General features: G+C 27.6%; 1 protein-coding gene across 7 annotated transcripts in view; it reads left to right on the top strand.

Annotated features, from left to right (window-relative positions):
- The first annotated feature begins 3,210 nt into the window (after nt 1-3,210).
- LOC114127170 (GATA-binding factor A-like) overlaps nt 3,211-26,445 on the top strand; it is a 29,155-nt gene continuing 5,920 nt past the window's right edge. Inside the window, exons 1-4 of one of the 7 annotated variants that reach the window (XM_027991328.2) lie at nt 3,211-3,478; nt 5,912-6,206; nt 16,979-17,119; nt 21,966-22,400. In XM_027991328.2, coding sequence (XP_027847129.2) covers nt 17,056-17,119; nt 21,966-22,400 — 499 coding nt within the window. In that variant the 5' untranslated portion in view covers nt 3,211-3,478; nt 5,912-6,206; nt 16,979-17,055. Of the gene's footprint in view, nt 3,479-5,911; nt 6,207-14,655; nt 14,938-15,968; nt 16,329-16,978; nt 17,120-19,401; nt 19,690-21,965; nt 22,401-26,445 lie in introns of those variants that run through there. The other 6 variants (XM_027991326.2, XM_027991330.2, XM_027991327.2 and 3 more) reach the window with 6 other exon arrangements.

Below are 26,445 nucleotides of genomic sequence, written 5' to 3'. Positions count from 1 at the left end.
AAAACACAACAGTTGCGTTAACATTGCTTTTGTAAATAGGGAGGGGAAGAAATCGGTACAGGAAATATCTGATCAACAATGTCTAAAACTAGGCTTTTTAAAGTACCTATTTATAATGCTCTGAAAAAAAAGACCTGGGTGTACATGACAGCAATGAAAAATTGAATCTAAGGACGTAACATATATGTTAACGTAAAACAAATGAAGACATTAAAAAGTGGTTTTAGAGTAACGAATTTTATGAAATTTGTATAAAACAATATTTCTGAAACAACTTTATTAAGTTTTACGTTATTCTAGATAACATACAGATCGTTAAGCACAAAAATTTTTTTTTCTGAAATTTTTAATTAATTTTTTAATAACTTATATATATTTCAAAAACGCTAATGACGTTGTCTCTTAGTTATTTTTCTTTATAGAATTTCATTTTAAATGTTTTCTTTCTAAAACCACTGTTTAATGCTATTTTGTTTGTTTTGAATAATTTTTTTTATCAGTTATAGCACTGTAAAATATTGACTAAACGTCATATTAATAACTAATGAAGAGGTCAAAAATTAGAAAAATTATTTTGTGTATAGTATACTACACTGACTTAATGTGTATAAAATTTATAAATTATCTCTATGGCGTATCTTCTCACTATATTATTATGTAAAATATATATTACCTATAATGAAATAATAATAAATAAATTGTATTCTCTTTATAGTATAAAGAATATAGTTTTAAATTTTTATATAAAAAAATAAAAGTACCTATTTGTCTTTATAAAAAAAAGGTTATACAGTTGATTTGACCTTCCCCCATACCCCCTCTCGTATACGTCTTAGTGGCATCATTTTAGTACGATAACTAATCGAATCAAATTAGCACAATATTATAGTGTGTGAAAAAATTGTATAAAATATAAAGTATAGGTTGATGACTTATATACCTACAACAAAATATAGCAACGCAAGTTACATAATTTAATATGTATATACATAAACTGTATAAGAAACATGTTAAACTAGTATAGATAATTTAAAACTTAAACAAATTTTTAATCTCAGTTGAAAAATTGATCTAATTTTATATGGTGTTGGTTAGATTACAAAATATAGTAAAAAAATTATTTAACAAAATGAATTTTTAAAATGTTTAAAACACATAAGCACATAATTAAAGAGAAAGATAAAAGATTACATTTCAGTGTCTCTAAACAGAGAAAATATAATGTGTATTGTGTAATGGAATTCACTCAAATGATATCGATAAATCCATTATCTTTAATTTAATCAGTAATTGTTGCAGTTTAAAAAATGTATGTTTCTTAACAACGTTGAATAACATATTTTTTAACGTTACTGTTTAATAAATAAAAAAAAAATGCTGTAACATTTTATTACGAACAATATAACATTAATACTAACAGATCTATAATATTTGAAGTATTAACTGTAGAAAATTTTTGGTGAATAAATAAATTAAACTGACTTATATTCCGCATTCTGTAATTGAATAAAACAATAATAAGTTTTTATATTTATAATTCAAAAATATATTGTGATCTACTTGTATAGTACTTCAGTAGAAGTTTTATTAACATGATATATGAATGATCAAAGAAACAAAATATTCAAATTATTACAAGCATAGGGTCATTATTTATTTTTAGAGATTTATTTAGAAGATGCATTTTTATATTGTATATAACATGCAATATAACTTTTAGAAATATAAATATTGTTATTATATTTTTATAATAAAGAAGTAAAGAATACTAATGTATTCGGATATTATCTATAATATATTTTATAAAGTAAAAAATGTAATTATATTCAACTGTTTTATTGAATGAATTTACTATTTCGAGTGTTTATTTTATTTAAGTCGTAACAATTTGGAAATAAATATCAAAATGACAGCATGTGTACATTTTAAAAATTTATATTTTCATTATATTTTCACAGCTTTAAAATCTTATTTTTTTTAATCGAAATTCGAAGTATAGTTAAATTAGCGACGAAACTTAATGTTGGTGATATTTAATGGATCTTCATTGATTAAGATTATATAATCTGTATTTTAAATATTATAGATATTACTATAATTATAAAATCATAAGTGAATTTAAAATTTATTTTGATTGAGTGATCTCAAAACTAATTTAAAAAATTCGTTTAACATGGGCTTAATATAATTTAAATTAAAATTTCTTTTCATAAATTTATTAAGAATAAGTTTTCTGTGTAATGTGTAGTAAACTGCATGTCCGTATGACTATATACTATTAATAATATTATAATAATATCATGTAAAAGGTTTGGTATTTATATTGACATTTAATCAAAATCATGTTATACAACTATACAAGTAACATTATGACTTATGTTGATAATGGTCTTATAAAGCCGTAAACATATATTTAAACGGCTATTAGTGTAGTGCAAACATGGTGTGTATTAGTTTATTATAATCGTCAAAGATTTATTTATTTTAACTTTTTATTGAAGAACACATTTGAGCTGTTTCAATTTTTGCAGTTGAAAATGTCAATTTATATGAGTTTGGCTAATTCCGGTTTTAATGTGGAAAGCTTTTTTAGAAAGGTATGATTAACATAGTTTGACTTCTTAGTGTCTTGGTTTTATAAACCTCAATTATATCATCAATAATACATTGTTGAACCGTATAGAACCTATATATTGTCCCATATATACTCGCACTATGTGTTTCTAATTTCCAAGCATATATTTCGATTAAAATATAAATAATATGACAATAATACAACTAAAAATAAAAACTGGTATTTCAGTTATGTATATAAGACATAGGTATACTATGTAAGTATATTTAAAAAGTAAATAATGTGTACATTGTCTGTCAGCTGAATCTTCTGATGGACTGTGATTTCGTGCAATACGATTTTTTTTCATCAAGCCAAAATTCTACACTAATCCTCCTCGCTCGTATTTACAGCGCGAGATCGGCCTGTTAATGGACCCGGTTTTCAACGATAATGATAATAATAATTGAAAATCTGAACGCATGATTCGGTGTAGGTCGCGTGCACGATGTCGGAGAGGGGAGAAGGGGGTGAGAGAAAAGAGACAACGAAAAGAAAAATTAATGTAAAATTCATCGTACATGGCGACAGGCGGACGGCATAGACTCCGCCTCTTAAGACTTCTTCAAACCGATAGCCAGCGAACGGTTTCACCACCATCAGGCATCAGTTGATCCGCAGCGCGCTCGACTAGACATTTTACGTACGCGAGTCTAATATATAATATTATCATCACTAGTTTCGTTTTACACGATATTTATATGGACATTACACACAAATTGTAAACCGATTTTACATTTGTGTATCGATTTAGTGGTTTGGTCGTCTGTGTCATACTGTTGTTGTTTGTTTGTTGCTGCAGTCATACTCACCAATTCACCGATTATTTACAACGCATGGGAATAGATAAATCGACTGAAATTTGTAAGTATTTCTACATAAATTCTGAACGTTTTATAAAAAAATGTTTTTATACTAGCTATCTAATCTTAATCTTCGCGAATATATACATCTATATAGTATATAGAATTATATATAAAATATATAGTATATTTTACTACGGTTTGATATTTATTTATTGTTTGTTGTTATTATTAATTAAAGCCTTTATTTTGTTAAACCTCTATATAAGTCTGGAGCATATCCATTATTTACATCGTAATATGCTTTTCTATTCATTATTTTTTTTTTTTGTATTTATGATTTATCAAATATCAATACAAATAAACAATATTAATATTTTAAATAATTGATTTAGTAGATAACAAATAATTGGTTAAAAACCGTTGCCGTAGGTATCAGTTTTAAACTTTTAATTAAATTTAGTTGATATACTATTAGTTCAGTGGTTTTTGATAATAAAAAAGTTATATTTTACTATAAAAATCCAAAAAGATGAAAAATTTTTGTTTACTAGGATATTTAAATATTTAATATATTGTATGTAGTCATATATTTAAAAAAAATTAAAGAACATGTTATAGGTATGTATTACATTGTTACTTTTAAATTATAATTTATCATTAATACAAACTATATTAGTTTTTAGTTTATAAATTTGTAATTCGTTTCTAAGAAATTATATTATGATATGTTTTTTTTATTAATTTGTTTTGATAAACGATAGGTAATAGTTAACCTTTGATGTATGAATAACGTTACCATTATTTTTTTCATTTACTTTTATACAAATAAGGCTTGTCAAAATGTTTTGGCAAGACAACTGTTTTTGTTACGAACATTCCATGTGGTTTACTGTCGATATTATTTCCAATAGTTTTAGTATAGGTACTCGTAGCCCGTAAGTAATAATAATTATAATAATATTATATAGATACTTAACTAAGTGATAAAATACCGGTCTTTTTAAATACGTGGGAAGGGTATATTTGTTCGTTTTAGGGTCTAATACGACTGTCCGTTAAAATGTTAAATAATAAAATAGTTTTAACGTCATTGAAACAACTGACAGTAGATACATCGAATTAGGTAGTACTTAATATTATATTGACGCGTGAGGTATGTCTTTATAGATATTGTGTGAGACAGTAGAGATTTTGTTTATTCTTGTTATAATTTAACTGGTCAGAAATCCTTACTAAATTTGTTTTTATTATAATCAGTAAGAGTTGATTTAATTTTAAATCTGACGTAGATACCAAGAACTATTTGTGACCTGCAGCAGGTTGATAAGATTTTAGATTTCTCTACTTATTGTTTAGTTTTACAATTTTACGTGACATGCGAGAGATTATAATTTTGTTGAGGCAAAACATTGGACTGTTTAACTCGAATGGTAAATAAGAATTCCGTATAAAAACGTCACTACATAGTATACGAGTACAATAATAGAAGTATTGACTGAAAATAATGATTATTAATTATACAGAGTGGTTAAAATATACATGGGTGTACCTATCTATCTTCATGTAATATGGATACCTACATTACAGCGTGTGGATATAGTGGAAATAACTAATTTACATTATTCAAAGAGTATTAACTAAATAGGCATATAATAAAATAATTTATTAAAACTATAAAGTTTTTATCTTACCGAAAAACGATTACAAAAAATAATGAATAATTTCGGTAAAAGTGGATTACATATTTTAATTTATTCACAGTCTATATAATATAACATTTTCTTTAAATTCTTCTCTTCGATGCCAAAAACTCGCAAATTCTGTCTATACAGAAAATAATATTGCTATAGAAAAGTTTTTTTTTCGTTATAAACCATAATATAGTATAGTTATTTTGTATTTACATAGTTTAATTATCTAATCCACTAGTCAATATCGCACGGCATGTGGCGCGTATTATATTATTATTATTTATTTATTTTAACGTACGGGGTGAGACTTGTTATTCGTTCTGTGTAATATTATAATAGACGCGTGTCCTAATCGTAATTCGTTTGTACATATTATATAATAATAATATACAATTCCGGACCGTCCGTGTGCAAACTGTCAACCCAACGAGATAAGTATCAGCTATATAAATTCATCTCTGTCGAGTTCAACGCGCAATGACTGTCGCGAGTGGCTTTATAATATATTTAGGTAGGTATAAGTATAATAGCAATAAAAAAAAAAAAGAGGTTTTCGAGACGTAAAACACGGAAGTCCTTTTTACTATATAATATTATGATTATAGCATACTTATAGCAGGTAGGCGGTTGTTTACACAAGGGGTGACGGGCCGTGGTGGTAGGCGGAGTGTGACGATTATCGGAGGGTGGAATCGAAAAAATTCGAACCCTCGCGAGACTTATTTTTTATGCTACAACGCAATACTATATATTACATAATTATAACCCTAATAATATAACAGTATATGTATACTGTATAGGTTGGCAATTTGAACGGCGAATGCGCACGCGACGAGGGCGGAACGGCTCGTACACCCTAATAATTGGTCGGGAAAATCCGTCGATTCCATGGCAACCTAATTTTCCCCGTGGCTTTTGTCATGCACACGCGCACACACACGCCCTTTTTTTCGAATCAACGTCGAAACTTGAAAGCTATGACGACGTTCTTTCTAAGTCAAGTCGCCTCGACGATGATGCCTCCCCCACAGTGACAACGCTCAATATATACATCGAGTCGTATTTACATCCCATACTGCCGCAGTGTTTAACCAAGTAATTTACTTCTATGTTATTATTTATTATATAATTACATTTGCTTTAATACAACTAATTGTTCATAATAATAGAATATCGTTTTAATATACGTAAAGTTATTATGCTACAGTTATTTTAAGTATTTTAATTATTTTTCAATCGCGCTACCTAAAATTATTATTCAACACATTTAAATAGGTAATAGATAAATTTGTTTTAACGTCAAAAAGTTTACTTATGATAGACGATAATATGATGCTTTTAGTTTAGTCATCCCAATTTGTATGATTTTATAAATCATAATATTGTTTTAAAATTTTAAATTATTGTAATTTTTACTTAATATTTATAGGTAGGTACCTAAGTATTTTATATTAGAATTGTTATTCCTATTGTTTTTATTTATTTTGAAGAGTTATTATGTATGTATACTAAACATATACATTTTAATCGAATTTTTATGTTATTAGTTATAATTCAAGTCGGTATGTTATGTAATCCAAAATTTGCTTACGTCCATATAAAATGTATCGATTAATAAGAAATACAAAACAATAAAAAAGTTTACAGTTCAGTGTTACGACTGCTTAATGATAATAGGTATTGATAATATTTTAATACTAAATTATTAATAATAAAATTAATTGAATAATTTAATAAATTATAAATTTAACTTATTTAAGTGTATAATATAATTTATAAAACATACACTATTATAATATTATGTACATAAAATGATCTAAATTACCGGAATTTTCAGACATAAAATTCAAATTCATGAATATTTGAAGTATACCTAACATAATTTTTTAAGCTTGTCGATTTTATATCCTATATAGGTAACTTAAAACTTTAAAGTGGAAATAATATTAAGAAAAATCGTTTCTTTAATATACTATTTCAATGTACCTATATCTACTATAAGCGCTGTTTGTTATTTGTAACTTATCTATGCTATCGTTAAATCAAATGATCATATTATGTTAAAAATATACGATAATATTTAAACCTAATGACTAATACATTATCGTGTTATGATGGTTTATTTCATCCTATCGATTTTGTAATTTACTCTTATTATACCTTACACGATTTACATTTCTTAAAGTAATGTTACTTAGAACAAGATTACTACATGAATTAGTATTGTTAATATTTTATTTTATTTATTTTTTCAAGGAGATAAGTATGCTTATCTATTTTCCGTATTTACGTTTTTTGTTTCTTTGTACAACATATTACAATAATTAACAGCATATTGTATGTTTTATGTAAAACGTATATGGCGTAAGAAAAATTATTCTGGAATGCGATGAATTTAAAATATTATTAAATTTTGCTTACTTAATCATTATTCTTGTCTAATTGACGCAGTTTTGTTTTTTTTTTTTTTACCCCAAAAATTAACAGAAATCTCATTTTCATAAAAAATTGAGCGCAGTTATAACTTAACGGCCGCAGACGATTTATTTCCTTAAGTTCGGTGATCATCATGTTCAGTGGTACCAATATATATATATATTTATTAGGTATTTATTAGGTTGTAGGGATGATCTTTGTCATTGATTGTACAATTTAGAAAATTCTATAATTCTATAAAAAGAAACTGATATATTTTACTTATTTGTGTGTTATTTTTAAATGTTAGCAATACAATTTATCTAATAGACAACATAAAAACTATACTTGGCGTATGGTAAGGTAATTATAAGAAATAGGTTGGTGTTAAAATTATATGTGAAGGTGTCTAATGTCATTGGTAAAATTTTGGACTTTGGCGCCACTGATCATATTATACTCAAAAGTCTCTTTAGTTTTTGTATGTACCGAAAACCCGGTAGAAGTTAAACATTAAAAAAAAACACCATTGTTAGATGTTAAAAGATTCATAATAAGACTCACAACTATAACACTCTTCAAGTACACCCATCATCATTGTTTTAGTCATCGCGCGTGTGCTGATTCTTCCATCTTCATAACGTTGATGTTTTTTATTTTTCAGTATATTATTGTAACATAATTTAATGAAAACTGTAGATACAAAAATTTTGTAAATAATGTACATTATTATAATTTCTTTGACTTTATTTTCGTTATGATCGAGACGAGTTGCTGTATATTATATCAGAATTATCAGATGAATGAGGATGTTTTTATCGCACGGGCCCGGATTGAATTTTTTCCTGGTGACTGTTAAAAATTAACATTTCTCAAGACGCCATACTAGATTATCCAGTGACCAATATGATTACGAGATAACGCATATATTAATATAAACAAATAGAAAAAATACTTTGTATATGTGTTTAGCAACTGTAAAAATAAAGACAAAAATCCAACGATCATAATTAACGACTCAATATAAATGTTTTAGATTTTTTTTTTTTAATCATTTTAATTATGCTATACCTACTAAGAATCATGATTTATATATTCTCACGATAAATACACATGAAAAAATTATTATTTTATAATACCTATATTAGATACTATATTATACGTTACACTTAAAATGTATACGTCATAATCATAAGGTACACAAAAGTTACGCAACAGTGCACAAATCACTCATTTGAATAAAACAAAATATACCTAAGATTAATTAACTATTATTGGCCAACTTAATTTAGTCGATTTTAATAATGTATTTTCTTAAATATATCATGTGTTGGGTATTCATGAATCACGTTAGCATTGAACTGGTAATTTATCATTTTCTCGACGAGTTTTGTATTTTACTTTTCTAGAATAAAATTAATCTTATAAAAGCATCTTTTGGAAACATTATTAATTATAACATATACTAATTACTAATCATTAATTAGTACTAAATACTAACTAGATTAGGTAAATTTAAATTTGAAATCTGTAAGAATATTATCAAACTTAATAGCATTCAATATTCATTATTTTTTAATGTAGATTCGTCATGTACTCGTCATTGTTTATTGACATTTCTAGTTAAATAACCTTAATAGGTATTTAAATGGCGAAAACAACGTAAATGCGATCTATTGAAATATTTTAATAAAGGCAACTTTTTATATAATAATTATAAAGTTAATAATTTTTTTAAAGATGTTATGAAACCATAAATAATAAATTTATATACCTATTAGTTTATAATAGTAACCTATTACTCTGTATTTTAACTAAAATAAGTAATTATCATGTCATAGGAGACTTAAATGAAACTGTTATAAAATAGAAAAATATTATATTTAATTTGTTCCATACAAGTATACTATATTTTGAATTATTTTAATGAATTCGATTCTTTTAGCCTTTAGGTATATAAATATATCAACCAACCAATATCGCAACGAGTGTAATCCAACTGTTGATTTATAAACTATATTATACATAATAATATCATGACGATTTCATTTTAGGATTAAGATAGTTATAACACTTTTTTTCATAAAAATAAAAACTAGAAGTATTAGTGTATCATTAGTTTTTAGCGGTTTTACCCTATACGTTCTATACACTGTATAATATACCATTGATATTTTACAATGATTGTAATATATGAATATTTTTATTTTTTACTAAACATTTATTTTCTGATCTAATTATATTTTAATTAGCACAGAAGTAAATATCCAAACAGGTATGTGCACTGGTACTCTAATGATTAATGTTTCATTCAAGAATCTCCGTGTCAATACATTCATATCGTTAAAATCGTATTAGGTTAGATTTACTGGCTGTTGACGGATTGTTAAAAAAAAATGTTATTCAAATAACTTTTAAATCAGTCACGACGATTTAAATAACACTATACGCTACTGATGGGACCGGTTTGTGCGGTCACACGAATGAGATTAAAAAATATAATTTATAAATCCTAACACAATCATCTTGGCCCGTGCATTAATAATATCAATGTTAGTTTATTATTTATATACGCCATATTGTGTGTGTGTGTGTGTGTGTGTGTATGTGGTTAATCTGTTAATGACACATGCACACTTACATATAGTATAGTCAAGTTTTATAAACAGAAGACGAGCTTATCCTTTTGTATGTATAATATTATACACGAAATAGGTGCAATGAATTTTAGATTCGAGCTGAATATTAAAACACCGATGATGTAGATGTAGGTACTTAAAACTTGTCTTGTATAGTTTTATTTTGTATAGGTTTATGGCATGCTTTTAAAAACAGCATCGTAGTGATATTATGTGTATTAAAATAATAAAAAACGCGTCAACTGTCTATAGATTTGCAAATGGTTCTTTTTGTTTAAAAACGTGTTTTTTTCTCACTATCGCACGAAATCTTGTCGGTTTGTTTGATATAACAATATACTGTACAATATTATATAATATATTCTATAGATTGAACATATTAATGGATACAATTTTCGATGTATTTTTTAAATTTTTATACGTTAAATATACCTATATGAGATAGAAATATTAAGTACGGTTTTGTATTAATTATTGATAAATATAGATATACTGTATACATGATATAAATCATATATCTCATAGACATATATTTTATTATACAAAGCACCTTTCTTATGGCCTTGGTAAGTTATTTTAGGTCATTACTGCAGTCGTTTATAATGTCATATATTATAATCATTTCGAGAAATCCCGTAGACGGTAAACTGTTCTATCTACACACGATCAATACCCAGATCACGTTACAAACGATAAACTTATGATAAGGTGATAAAAACAATGGTTATAGATAAATAATTTTTATAAGCATATTGGTAATAATCATATTTTTTTCCTATGTCTTATAAATTATAATATAAAATTATTATACAATGATTTGGCTTTTAATCGATTATCAAAACATTTGCCGTCTCGTCCTGATCTGATAAAATTCTGTATAATAGTATCATATATTACTGAAAAAAAAACATTTTAAATAACAATACAACGAAACTTTAAAATATGTAAAAATATATTTCCATAATGTTAATCTATTTTAAATTTTTTAACTATAATATGTATCTAATATTATTTCTTTAAATTATAATATTAGATGCGATATAAGTATCGAACACCAAATAATATTTCAATTTTATTTTCAAATTATCAAATATTTAATAATATGTATAGATAAAAAAAATAATCACAATTTCTGTTTCTCATAATTAATATTGATTTTGGGATCAATAGGTGTAATACTAAATTCATAAGATTGTAATATATTTTTAAAATAAAAGGTTACCTTAAGAACTCAAATTGTATTTTGAAATTAAGATCAAAGTACAGTTATATTTAATAAATAGGTATAATAGCTTGAAAATTAACCTAGGTAGGTATATACCTACTTATTATCCATTTACCATTTTTTAATTACTATTATTACTATTTAAATGTTCGGTAGACTCGGTAAGATCAGTATTAAATTAATAAAACAGATTTAATTAATTAATTTTACACACACATAAAATATTCTTCAATGATTTATTTATTGATCTTTTGAATCGGAAATATAAATTAATAATATTATTCTCTAGTATAAAAGCATAGTAATCATTCCATTACACCTAATGGATAAAGTATACTATTTTACATTATAGTAATAATATAGTTTATAGTCATTTTTAATAACCCTGTTTACTGTTTAGATTTTATACCTAATATATTATAATCATTTAATGTGTGCAGCGCACTGCACGCCGATCATTCATTTGTGCGAAGTTGAATCATAATATTTAATTTCAATTTTTTTTTTTTTGTTAATTTCAAAGTCTTAATTCATCATTATAGAAATACAATATTTTTTAAAAATGTTAATTAACAAATTACCTAACACATTGGTTTAATAATAATTGCGATTCATATGTATATTTTTTGAAAAATATATCCTAAAGTCATTGTATAAAACATAATAAAACGAAAATATAAATCTCTGCACATTAAATCTATTACTAACCTAAATAGACTCCAATATTTATTGCATTTGTCTCAAAACCATAAAATATCATTACGCCCAAGACACACATTCGCCCTTTTCAAATAACTGACGGGTTTTTATTTATTAGGTCGGGGCACTACTACAAGACAACATTAATATAGACTATATTATACACATTATTAAACATACTTATATACATATTTACACGCATCTACATACATATTTAGTAACCAGAACATAACTCCAATAGACCACGAATACACAATTACATACTTTAAAATGTTATTAGGGTACCTCCTACGCATATATTATATCCTTGTTGTTTGTATGTTTATGGATACGATTTTTCAGTTTAAAACTGTTTTTACGTGCACCGAGCGCATGTATATAATAAGTTTTTTTTGGATATCAAACGAAAGCGTGATATACTCGTATTATTATGACGGCTAATATAACACGCATATCCAGTACAAAAGATTTTTTATGATACAATATGTAACGTTTAAAATAGTGTCTAGTTCAAGAATATCGTTGGCGATCAAGTTGATTATTTCACTAAAAAAAAAAATAACGATCGGTGTTAATGCGTTCATAAGTGTCCGTTTGTTTGGTCGCGTATGTTTCTGTGAACATAAATTATTATTATTACATAATATCTCAAAGTATTTAATCGTCATACCTAATAATAATAATAGAAATTATGTTCACGGGTTGTTTTATAAATATTAGACAATAATAATATCAATTAATAAGATTGATTTCAGAATGTTTTCGTCGTGTTGCATATTAATTTCATAGACATACAGTACAATAATATTACATAATAGTACACGTTTTGGCTGATATGCGAATAAAATCAATCCACGTTGTCGGGATAATGCGCTTCTTTATCCAGATCAGAATCTATAAAAAGGTCATTTTAAAAATATGTCTACGACCAATTTTGTTTTAATCGATCAGAAAAATCTTTTATTACCTATTCGGGTTAACGCAAATTATTGTAACCATGGGAAATCGATGTACCTCGGTATAAAACCAAACCTAAACAAACAATATCTTAGATGTAGGTATTTCAGTTAGTTCAATTATTTCAACTGTAAACTGATAATAAAAATATAATTATACAGATTATTTAAATTATATCGTGGTGAATTATAACGATACGGAGTTATTGCTCGACACTAAGACACTAATTATAATTTTAATTTATCATTTCTTAGAAAAACGGTTCTATCTCCTATTATCTTAATCTTAAGTTGCACATTTTTCAGATATCAGTGATCCTAATAATAAACGATGATCAATTTCAAATAGTTATAAATGACGTGACATTTTATTATTACATAGATTATACTAGTTGCTCTATAATTACTTATATTATTACATGTACTTATGTCTTATTATAATTTATAGGGAGAGAGAATATTGGGCGCACACGAGAAACCGCTCTAATTTATTTCAAATAGTATTAACGCTCGCTGTAATCAACAGAGTACGTGACAATATTATATTACTGATAAGATATCTTTTTTCGTTAATGTAACTGATATAAATAAAAACTAATGTAAAACGGACGAGGTCCCATATCGTAGGTATTTGGTGTGTAGAATTTTCGGACAAATATTTAAAAATTCGATAATATAAAGTAGGTAGAAGTACTTAATCAAATAGTGTAATCTATCATACCCATTGTACCCGATTACTGATATCAGTTAATCGTACAATCAAATATCATTATAGTTTAAACATATATATAATATTATAATATTATAATAGGTAGTGTACAGTGTACTCGTATCAAATATTGTTACTTTGGACCTCACACTTTATAATAAAGTTAATAATTATATACACACAAAATCATAATGTGTGCTGTTTGATTAAAAACTATGCTCGTTCTACAAAATAAAATAAAAATGTAAATTATTTGAGAAAAAAGTTTATTATTAACAACGGTCAAACGTATAAATATATAATATAATATATTATCGATAAAATAACTTCAAATCCCGACTAAAATCATCTATGATCTGCTACCTTGCCAAAACACCATTCGGTCGATCCAATAAATATACGAAAAGTGAATTTAAAATAAATTTATGAAATAATGTTGATAAACCTGTATTTTAATTACGAATTTCTAAACCCGATGTATGATTGGTGTTCTATTATATTATTATACTTTTAGTAGGTACATTAGGTACCTATAGTTTCGAACGAATTTTGTCCGTTGCGTTCATTTTTCAGTCATCTCTAGTTCGGCTGGTCCAAAATAATCGGTAACTGACAAGGGTCAAACGTACGAGTGGATGGCCACTACAACTACCCATCACTACAAAACATTTTTATTATTTGAAGATTTTAATGATTTTATTATCACAATCGTGTGTTACGAAAACAGTTTCTTTGCAGCGTAAGTGTATATCGACGAAGAATAACAATTTAACGAGGTTTTTTCTTAGTTTTTTATTATTCATCAGCAAACTGTTAGATTAGAACCATCTATCTGATTATTCTATAACCTATTAAGCGATTAGATTAACGTGCCCAATCCACCGCGCACTGCATCTGTTCATTCGTATTTGTGTTCGGCAAAGAACGATAAAAACCTCCGAAGGCTGTACAAAACATTTCGTATACGTGTACATTATAATATAATACCGTTTATTTTTCTTAGTTTTCCGTTCGTCTGAAATAATAATTTATAAAAAATATTGGATTTTTTTTTTTACCGGTAAACGGTTAAAACATTGTTAACTCGTAATCGTTCGGACGGGCGATACCTCGAGGACATACGCTGGCAGTATCGCAACACAACAGTTAAAGCCGAAATATACACGAAACACGTACGTTACAGGTATATCGAGTTGTTATTAATATTATTGTTAGATTGTATCCAATTTATATAACAGAGTAGGCTACTATGTAGTAGTAAATCAACGATATTATTATCACATTCATTTGAGGCGACGACGTCGCGTTACTTCGTCCACCGTAAATATATTTTAATCTAGGTATAATATAATATCGTTTGCCTAATCCGCGTTAACCTAACCGCGGGGAGGTGCATAAAACTATTCGCCTCGTATTCGCGGGGCACGGTTCAAAGTCAGTGTTCAAAGGGTGTGGAGTGGCAACTTTTGCAGTGTAAACCGTATAAAGTACATAGGAAAACATTGAAAACTTCTTTTATCGTTCGGTCGTTTCGCACACAGGGCAGCTGACCATCATTGTCGGACTTACAGTATCGACAATGATAATGATAACACGCATTACATTATTATATCGCGTATTTTAACAATATTATGATGGGTGTAAGTTGTACTACTCGTGTTATCGCCTGCAGTAGTGCGAGCATAATATAATAATATAGGCACCCGGATAACGATGCAGCGCCGACTCGTACCTATAATACAATATATTATATTATGCCTCGTATATGCTTGCCTGCCTACCGGCCCGTGTAGCATACTGAAGTTAATTATTCTTCGAAACACAATGCCCACAGTCCCACACCGAATTACCTTATCTATGTACACGAAAACAGCCTTCTTATCACACCGACATTAATTGTCCGAACCTGTGCACCAGCATATTATTATTTCGCAGCATTATATTATATTATTATATAGGAGCCTACACTTATCTCGGCCGATTATATACCTTGTCGCCCATGACGTAACCCTTCGTTAAAAGCTTATCTCACACACACGCGCGCGCGCCTCTATGATATATATAATAATAATAATATATTATGTTGGCGTACTATAATATAGTAATATTCATGTAATCATGTACATATTATATAGGTATACGAGTCGTGTTTTTACGAGTTAAAACATTCCTACCGAAATAATATTACAACGGACGACGCAATTATACGGCGTTTAATACATCGTTATGTGTGTCCGCGTAGACAATACGCAGGTACCTACTCGCCTGCGATTCGATCGACAAATTCAGAATCTCCTTGCGATTATAAAACATAACGTTGTTTTTGTAAATATAATCAGCGTAACCGCGGTCGCGATCATAATATTATTTTTTCCCTCCAAAAGTCGTTTAACGCAACATCATCCCGATTAAAGGTACCCCTCACACGCTGCAGCGGCGGCGGTGGCGGTACAGCTTGAAACGAGTCCGGACACGATTTTACCGCCACCGCCAAGAAAAAAGGATTTTACCGCCACCGCTGCAGTGTACGGGGACCTTATATTAACGAGGACTTTGATATTTTATCAATGACGCGTGAGTTTGTCTACGGTCTATTACATTGGATAGATACCCGTAATACAACGGGACTGACGACGACGGCCGACTGCCCGTCCTCGGGTTTTCGGAAGATACCGCCAACCGCGATGTGTGTGCATGTATATATTATTATAATACTATAATAATATCGCGTATGCACCTTTGGACCGGAAGACGGTGTCGTCGTCGTCGGTATATTTCACCAGTTTTAGTAGTTCTTTACTTATCTACTTATCTATGTATAATAATACAAACACAATATATGTATATAATACGCGTATAATCGTTTATTGTTATTTGTCGGTTATCTTATAACGCGCACGACTGCGACTATATGTCCACGAACGACTTTTTTACCCTCACTCTTGTATATTAATTAATATCGTAGCAAATACCTATCGTACAGCCGACCAGCCAGTCTCGTCCGAACACTACGCATTATCATGATAACAATATATTATAAACCTATTACATACCTAATATTATATTATAGTTAAGTAGATAGGTATTTCGTATGTTGTACGCATCACGTAAACGTGACATGGTTTTGCACGATGAGTGCCCAGTTTAGACATTATATTTCGCAAAAACCGTAGTACAATATTCGTGATAATATAACTCTTTTTTTGTGTGTTCGTGTTGACCAGGCGAAGAATTCACGGTGGCCCCCGTGACAACCGGCCGCGACTGTCGGTACAACAACCCGTGAACGGGCGATGAAGTCATGTTCCAATGTTCGTCGACGAGCACAGTCGGCGCCAACGCAGGTGTCGTCTCCAGTGACACGCGTAAGTACCTACCCTGTACCCATATAATATATTATACCCGTGTATCCTTGCGCCACCACCGGAACCTGCATCGTCACCCCTCGCCACATCGACTCCACAAGGGTCGTCATTAAATCAGCCCCTCGGTGGAAAGAACGATCCACGCGAAGCATAATAGTAATTATCACACATATACTGAAGGGTTATCCATAACGATTCAATTCAATTAATGATTAAACATTTTAAGTTTTTAGGTTTACAATGGTAGTTAATATTTGAAATTTAGTTTATGGTATAGCCGTTAGGTATATAGGAACTTATTAATAGGTTCTAAACGACTTAACTTGATTATAGAAACAAATATACAATCAAAATAATAATATAATGCCAAATTCATCTCATACTTGCTCCAACAAATTATTCGTTTTGTTTGCTAATGGTTTATAGTTCCTACTTCCTAAGTAATTACTCATTAATGGCTATGGAAGTATGTTCACAGTATCTTTAACAACTCATTTTCAAAATATAAAGTCGTGTTGAATAAGATCAAGTAGGTAAATCCTATAGGAAGCCAGGTGCCAAGCATCAGATAAATAATCCTATATTACGTAGTATTGGTTTGGTTGGGTTGAACTTGAACGTAATTTTTTTTTCACAGTTTATTCTCAGTCTCTTCACAAAATAATCGTCATTATTGTATAAGTGCTTGACTATTTTATAGGTATACAGTATACTGTTGTAGGACGTAGGTATACACACACCGGAAATAGCCAATCATTTCTTTTCATCAGTGTTTCGACGTTTAGATTTATTATTACAACATAGTTGAAACAGATATATATTATGATATAATGTATGTATGTATAATATATACGCTCCACTACAGAAGACGCTTTTTTATTTCACACTGGTTCTTCATTCTATTGAAAAGGTTCCAATATTAATATACCTTATTTTCATAATTTATAATGCCTTAAATTGAGATTGTAAAAACTCAATAGTTATTTATAATAATTATAAGTAGGTGTAATGGTTACTTAAAATCGCTAAATAAATTTAATGGTATACCGAGAATGGTACTGTGATCAGGGATCGAGGGACGAAGGCTTCTACATTGATGTGGTCAATATGGATATCGTCGGCTTATCAAGAAAACATTAATTTTCCTATACAGGCTACCTGCCCTTACGTGTAGGACCTGGGGATGTGACATTTTCATGATTTTCAAAATTTTTGAATTATTAGCAGACATTTTTCAATATTAATTGAATAATTAACTGTTTGTATGCATAAGATAACAAATATAACTAACATCGCGTTTAACTATCTATTCATTCATATATAAGGACATATATTTAGGTAGTTTATTGACAACAAAATAAATATATAAGAAATCTTGAGTTTTTTTCAAATAGGTACCTCATTATTGTCATATTGTGAGACTTAAAAAATGTTATGACTTAATTTCCTAATTTATAACTATTTATGAATATCTGCTTTTCTCGATATTTATCTAAGATATAGATATTACCACATTATTTAATGAACAGTTGGTATTTAAATTAAAAGTTATTGTTTGCGAGTTGTCAAGAAAATATAATGATTAAAAAAAATATACTTTAGTTAAGTCTTATGATAGTCGATGGGGTGGGGAGTTTAACTATATAGTTTAATATAACTTTGTTCATACTCATCCGCTATCCTATCATAATCAGAAAGTTATGTTGTTATATTATCGTTATTTCATATTTGTACGCGTTTATACATTGGCTTGGCTGACATTCGGCTTGTATATACATAAATAAAATATACTGTGCATGTAATAATTAAAACTATTTAAAACATACATTATAAAAATCAAAAAATGCCGATAAGACCGATTAAGAAAACGTTGTTGCGTTATCGATTTGATTTTTACGCCTTGACCTTTGACACGTCGTTCCGCCGCGAGCCCCGCTCTCGTAACAATAAAAACACACACACACACACACACACACACACACACACACACACACACTTAGGGCGTTATAATAAATAATTTCGATTGATGTTAATAATATAAGGTTTGTGTGAGTATATGAGACCTTAACACATACACAATAATAATATATATATTATATATTATATTTAATATTTATATTAAAATATCACGTGGGACAGCGGCGTTTGGTTGGTCCGACTATCGTTTTCCCGTCTTTTATCAAACAATATATAATATTATAATATTATACAATTGATATATTATTGTATTTTTAATTTTTAAAGGCAATCTCAGATCGCGACGAAACGCGACAATTATCATTAGTCCGCTGCGTGCGATTACGCACGCGATTAGCTGTCGTCGCGTCGGTTTGAAAACGTTTTTATTGCTCTCTCGGACCGCACGTAGAAAACTAGCTCATAAATTATTATATTTTATTTTTAACAAATTTATAAACGCTGATGTTATACGGTTCTTTTTACCTTTTTAAATTTCATTTATAATAATTATTTCCTAAGTATTTACGTTTTAAAAGTTTGGTGTTGTACATAAAAGTAAGTTTTCAAAATCGTTCTTCTTTGTGCATATTATATAACTACACACACAAAAGGTAAGAGAGAAACATAACTACTATTGTCATGTTAGAAATAAAAATTGTGTTTAACACTTTACATAACCAAGTCATAGATATTATTTCTTTTTTCTCACTTTTGAAATATGTTTAATTTGTAGATTAACTTTTTTTTTAGTTATTTATTATTAAATTATATAGTGGCATACTAAGTTAACAGCTGTTTGTCGTACCATTTGTTTTTGATTTCCTTGCGTACTATGATTTAGTAACTAAAATATTATAATTATGTTATCTAATCGATGGAACATACTATTTGTCTACGTATACAGCCATAATTATGTATTTATACTTTATAGTATCATTATATTTACAATAAATTAGATTGTCTTGACTCTTGATACTCTTATTTACAGTATTCATTGTAAATATTCAGTTAAAATTGGACTAATAAGATAGTATATTATATTATATTATGTTTACTGTTTAGCGTTTATAATAGTTGATATAATTTTCTATATTAAAAAGTAGAAGATTAGCATCTAGTATTCTAATATATAATGGTTTCTATAAATTACACTTTATTGTAAAAACAAAGATAAAAATATATTATAGATTATAATTAGGAATTCAGTTAACAAAATTTTAAATTGATAATAAATATTTCGATCTCAAGTCGTAACATTTATAAAATAATTGTATGAAATAATAAAAATTATTAATAATTCACGTTAAAAGCTATTTTATGTAACAAAAAAAAATAATAATAATAATAATGATAAATAATAAAAAAAAAATGAAAATAAAATAGATAATTATCTTTTCAATTTTTAATGTATTATATAATTGCAATTGTTTTATTATAATAAATTATAATATATTTTAATAAACAAAATTAACTTATTCAGGAATAAATAATGCATATTTTTACTAATAAATATTTTAATGCAATTTGTTAATTGCTGCTTAGGTATATTATTGCCATACAAACGCCAACATTCATCAGGTAAAAAATAATTTGTTTATTTTTTTCTGTAAAATAATATTCATGTGGTAAGAAAAACAAAAATAATAAATATATACGTATGAAATAATATAATATAAATTACAGTTTTAATTTTTTAATCGCATTCAATCAACAATTTTATAATTGTTATGACTTATGATTAAGTTTGATATTTATAACCTAATGATGTTATCATTAATACCTCTTGTATTTATGTTACTTGGAATGTAAAATACAGTGGGTGATTATGTTTTTACATTACAATATAAAACTACTCATATTTGAATAAATTTATTTATTTAATTTTATTTATCTGCTAAATTACAGGTAATTGTCTTTTTAGGTTAACGAGTATTGTATTCTGGGTTTCTGAATTTTTGGACTGCATTTGAATCAAATCGAGATTCTTACTTAAAATGTATATTTCAAAAACAAATTATAAAATTGATCTCAGTATAAACGAGGTTCGCTCGTGATGGTATAAATTAATAAGAAGCTAACGAGTCGGCATAGCTATAGTAGATGACCTAATCTAAAGAACTTGTGGAACATGTCCAGTTATCGATATATCTTTTTAACGATCGGACATTCATAATTATTTTTTAATTTTTTATCGATTCTTCATTTAACATATAAATTAATAGTTGTATGCCTACTATCTGTTTTCAACATTTTGTTTTGCTCATCTTTTTCTGTTACCTACTGTCGCGTTGGGGACATTCAGCGATTAGAGATTTTTATTTTTTTTTTAATAAAAAACGCTCTTATCAATGCATCACGGTCATTGGTGTCTATGCGCGACATTTATTATTTGGTATAACATAAATTGACCATCTAATCTCGTAGAATTTTGAACTATATAATTATTCGGCGATTTTCAATGAACCAAACGAATTAATTTTTTTATTGGGTTATTTTATAGTTAAAACAATTCGTTTGGATGAATATTTTTTCATCGCACACATCGATAACAACTATTATTATAGTCCATAAGTACGTATAAAGTTTATAGTTAACTCATATTTTTATTATATAATACAGCAATCAATTAAATTAATTATAATAAAAGACAAAAAACGCAATTTACTTAAGTATAATAATATGTCACCTCTTAAAAAGTATCACCCCATGGCTATAGGCACATACGTCATATTATAAAAATGTATTATTATTGGTCTGATACGCATCGAAAAATATATATTTACTGTGCATAATATATAATATATAAAAAAATGTTACATTATTTTGTATTATTTTTGTACATTGATTATTAAACGCGTGTAATATGATTTGGTTTTTGTGGTTACAGAAAACGGTTACCGCGGTCATTACCATCACGATCGGATAGTGTACGTGCCGTCGTCCAAGCCAAATATGTTCGGTCTTGCGCACCACCAGTACGGCGCACCACCGCCGCCACCGCCGCTGCCGCCGTCGCAACCGTCCACCGTTGTCGGCACCGCAGTCCAAGGCGCCACCACGCACAGCACGTGGCAGAGCGCAACGGCCCGGCCACAGGTCGGCAGCAGTCACCACGTCTCCGTCGCCGCCGCCGCCGCCGGTTCGCCGGCCAACAACAGCGGTGGCGGCATTACCGCCGCCGGACACCCGAACGTCGTCCCGATGTCGTCGTCACCGTCGTCGGCCACACCGCCGTTCTACCAGAACGCCGCCGCCGCCGCAGCCGCCGCGGCCATCATGTGGCCCAACCCCACGGCCACCGCATTCCAGGCCCATCACTACGGTATGACCATTATAATCCATGCATAATAAGTAACAACGCATATTGAAATTTTATTTGACAATTTGACGTCATCATGATAATATTATGATGGCATTTTAACATTCGGTTATCAAAATACCTAATATGTTTATAATATATATATATATATTATATTTTAATGTGTAATCGTTTGTTCGGCGAGCGTTTGACGATTTTAATTACTCAAATTAAAAACAGATTCTCGAACCTCAGACTTTTTTTTCAATATTCACGAATAACTTAAGTTTTAAATCAAACATTTTTGCAAATCATTTGAAAATTTCGAATAAAATCATATTTTCAAAATGTTTTTAATTAAAAATATCTAAATTTTGATTAAAACTTGCAAGTATAAAATACCTAATTCAATTTTGAGCATTTATTAGGAAAATCTTCAAAGTTGAGTTAAAAATTAATATTGAAACAAGATCTTAATTACATTAAAAAAAAATACATTTTCAATTTGGAGTTGAACATTTGATGAAGAATTCTAACTTCATAACTTTAGATCCTCCCAAAATACCAACTAGATTCGATTTTTCATCTGTAGAAATCACCATCAAAGTGCAAAATCGAATTTTGAAATCGAATGTTTGTGGATGTGCTCAAAAGAGTGTATACAAAATTAAAACACGTTTATTATAAAACCAATACGTCACATTGATTATTTCGTTATAAATCTAAAAGTATCTTAAAACAAAAAAAAAAGATAATTTAAATTCAATAATATGATTGAATTTATGGTTAAATCATAATACATATTATAAATACGAGATCGTGGTTGTCAGTTACCACTCTCTAATACGTCATTGCATGGTAACATCTGACGATAATACAGAATTTTTAATTTATGGCTACTATTAGCCTACTAAATTGTTCTTTTTCTTCCGTTTTTTCATAAAACTATTTTTTTTTATTTTATAGCGTGACAAAAATTCTATATTATCAATAGTTACATACTTCACCATTTTTGAAACAACTACAATATCTAAACATTAAATACACATATTTTTATATAGATAATTTTGCATATAGTCACCACGTTGATATGTGTATTAGGTAATAACAATAATTATTAATATCAAAATATAATATTGTTCGTATTGTTAATTTCTTTGTTTATAGTCATGAAAACAATTTTATCTATACTTTCTTAAAAATGTATCATTCATAGTTTATTTTAACCGATTACAATATTATACATCTGTATTTGTTAATAATTTTATCGAACAATACAATTTCTGTTTTGCTAATTTTCACATTTTAATAAGTTAATATTCTACCAAAACCTTATCAAAAAACTTTTTAAGCTATAAGCTAACATTAAGATAGTAATATTATTTTATACTTAAACCTTATAGTTATTACTTGTATGTTTAAACTTTTAAAAACTTGGGAATTAATAAATAAGTTAAAATATCAAATAATTTTTTAACGCATTTTATACCTACTTTCGTTATTTTCAAGCAATTGAAAATTATTATTATTATATAAATAATTTACAATACGTTGACATTTCAATAAAAACACTTTTAATTTGTCTAATGTTTTTGTTCTTAAACCAAAAATGAAATTTTATCATTAATAATATAATACAAACTTCATTGTTTGAATAATATTAATTATTAACTCTATATTTCTTATAAATTATATAGTATAAAATATGTATTATTATTATTTGATATTTACTTTTCAGTATTTCGGTACACACGTAATACGTGAGTAAAATGTAAATATATATTTTAGATTATAATCTAACTGTTTTTTTCAAGTTATTGTTAATTTTTATAAAACAATTTATAATAAAATATCGATTAAAATATTATAAACCGTTGATCATAAATTATATTACTAGGTTAATAATTATTATTATTATTATTTGATAATCAATTTTAAAAAGTGAATGGACATCTCGATGGTTCTCATCGATCACTGTAGTCTGTTGGTTTATTGTGCCTATATATATATGCATCATATCTTTTTTTACTTCGATAATGTAAATTGTTTTATTATTATGACTTATAAGTGTCACCATGCCACTTAATACGATATATTTATATGTATATTTTCAATAAACATCATGTAAATACACAATATAGATGTAATACATAGTATGTGTATACTATTCCATAATGTCTATATAATATACCATATTATTAAAAATAACAACATTTACTAAAAATATTTTAGCTAAAAAATAATATATGAAAATAATTTTATGTTTATTGAATATAAATAGCATACTTTGACGATAGTTCAAATTTAAAATTTTTTTATTTATCTTCTCTGAAAATCATACTTCGAATAGTAAATACAATTTAGCGTCTTAATGTCAGTATGTAAATGTGTTTATAATCAAATAAATTTAATTCGTGCATAATGATTCATAAAATATCGATTTAATTATCACCGAAGCAGTACTTATTATATTCTTGTAGATGAAAATAATAATTGTTAAAAGTTGAAACGTGAGGTTATATTTTATTTTCTTAATAGGTTTTCTTTATAGTATTAATGATATAGATAGTTAATGCATTCACACGTAATTTGAGATTCGAGATCAAGATGTATAACCACATAATTAATTGTATAATTGTAACTGTATAACATCGTTACACCCTTACCACTCGTCTAGACAATTGTGCAAAATGTCTAATAAGAACGTATCCTATAGTAATAATAAAACAAATGTTTTACTGATTTAATTTTTCGCTTCGTTTAAGAATTATTATCTTCAATACAAAGATTTTGTACGGCATAATCAAATATAGTATGGTATTGATATGCGCACAGATAATTTACTTGTGTGTATATTAATTAATTATTGGTCGCGACTTATTATAAATTGGGAGATATTATAGTATATCTCAGTAGATCATTATAACTTTTTACATTCATTATAGTTCGGTAAATGATGTTGTATTGGAATATTATAACGTTACTCATCGCGGTCATTAACCTTATTTGCATATAAATGTGAGAATTATCGTGATTTTTTAGTGAATAACATTAATTATTTAACCGTATGAAATGGGTAATATTGATAATGATAAAGATTAATCGGATACAGGATATTTGTATAATTAATATTATTTGTAAAAAATAATATCTGATTTATAACAATAACTATACGTCTGTACTCTGTATCGTGTAGGTATTTGGTCAATAACATTAATGACCGGTGAATGATGTTATTTTCCGTTCAACATAGTTTACAGTAACATTATAAACTGCCATTCAAAATTATATTTTGTAGATTTCATTAGTGTTCTTCGCACATCGTATTTTTATCGTTTTACAAAATAAGCTATGTATTTTCTTTGAAATTATCATTGGTAAATTAACATTAATATTATTATAATATTATCAGTATTTGTTAAGGTGAGATAATACTCGTTGAAGTATATACTTAGGCTCTTAGTCTTAGTACTTACATACTTGCTATTAGTTATTACTAACAATTTAAAACATAGTATATTTTTATTTTGATAAATAGGTACATATACATTTCTAATCGTTATAAAATATTACTGGCTTAATATAATAATGTAGTAAGTAATTTATTATATATTAAACTGTATCCGTTTAGGCGTTTAGCTATCAAATCTTTAATTATAATGTATGATACATTATCGTATAATTTATATATTTGTAATTTTGTAAAAACATTTTTATTTCATGTGATTTTATAATCATCCATGATTAAAATAATTTTGTTTACTTACATTACATATACTTGGTAAATATACTTGTATATAAAAATTAAGTTCGAAATAATGATTACGCGTCACAAGATCTTTAGTAATTTCTATTAAATTGAAAACTCACTAAAAATATAGGTATATTAAAATTAAAACTAGAATGATTGAAGAACTTTACTATATGATTCATTTTATGCACAATTATAGTGTATAGAGCAGGTGTAAGTATTGTGGAGTGGGCTATTTAAAATCGGATTCTCGTCATTTTTTCATTATGCGTTTTTATGATAAAGTATTTGAACAACATAAACTTTTAACGAATAATC

The sequence above is a fragment of the Aphis gossypii genome, chromosome 1 (assembly GCF_020184175.1).
Source record: "Aphis gossypii isolate Hap1 chromosome 1, ASM2018417v2, whole genome shotgun sequence".
In the NCBI taxonomy this organism is placed as follows: Eukaryota; Metazoa; Arthropoda; class Insecta; order Hemiptera; family Aphididae; genus Aphis; species Aphis gossypii.
Note: the sequence above shows the minus strand (reverse complement) of the source record. Positions and strands in the feature narration are given on the sequence as shown.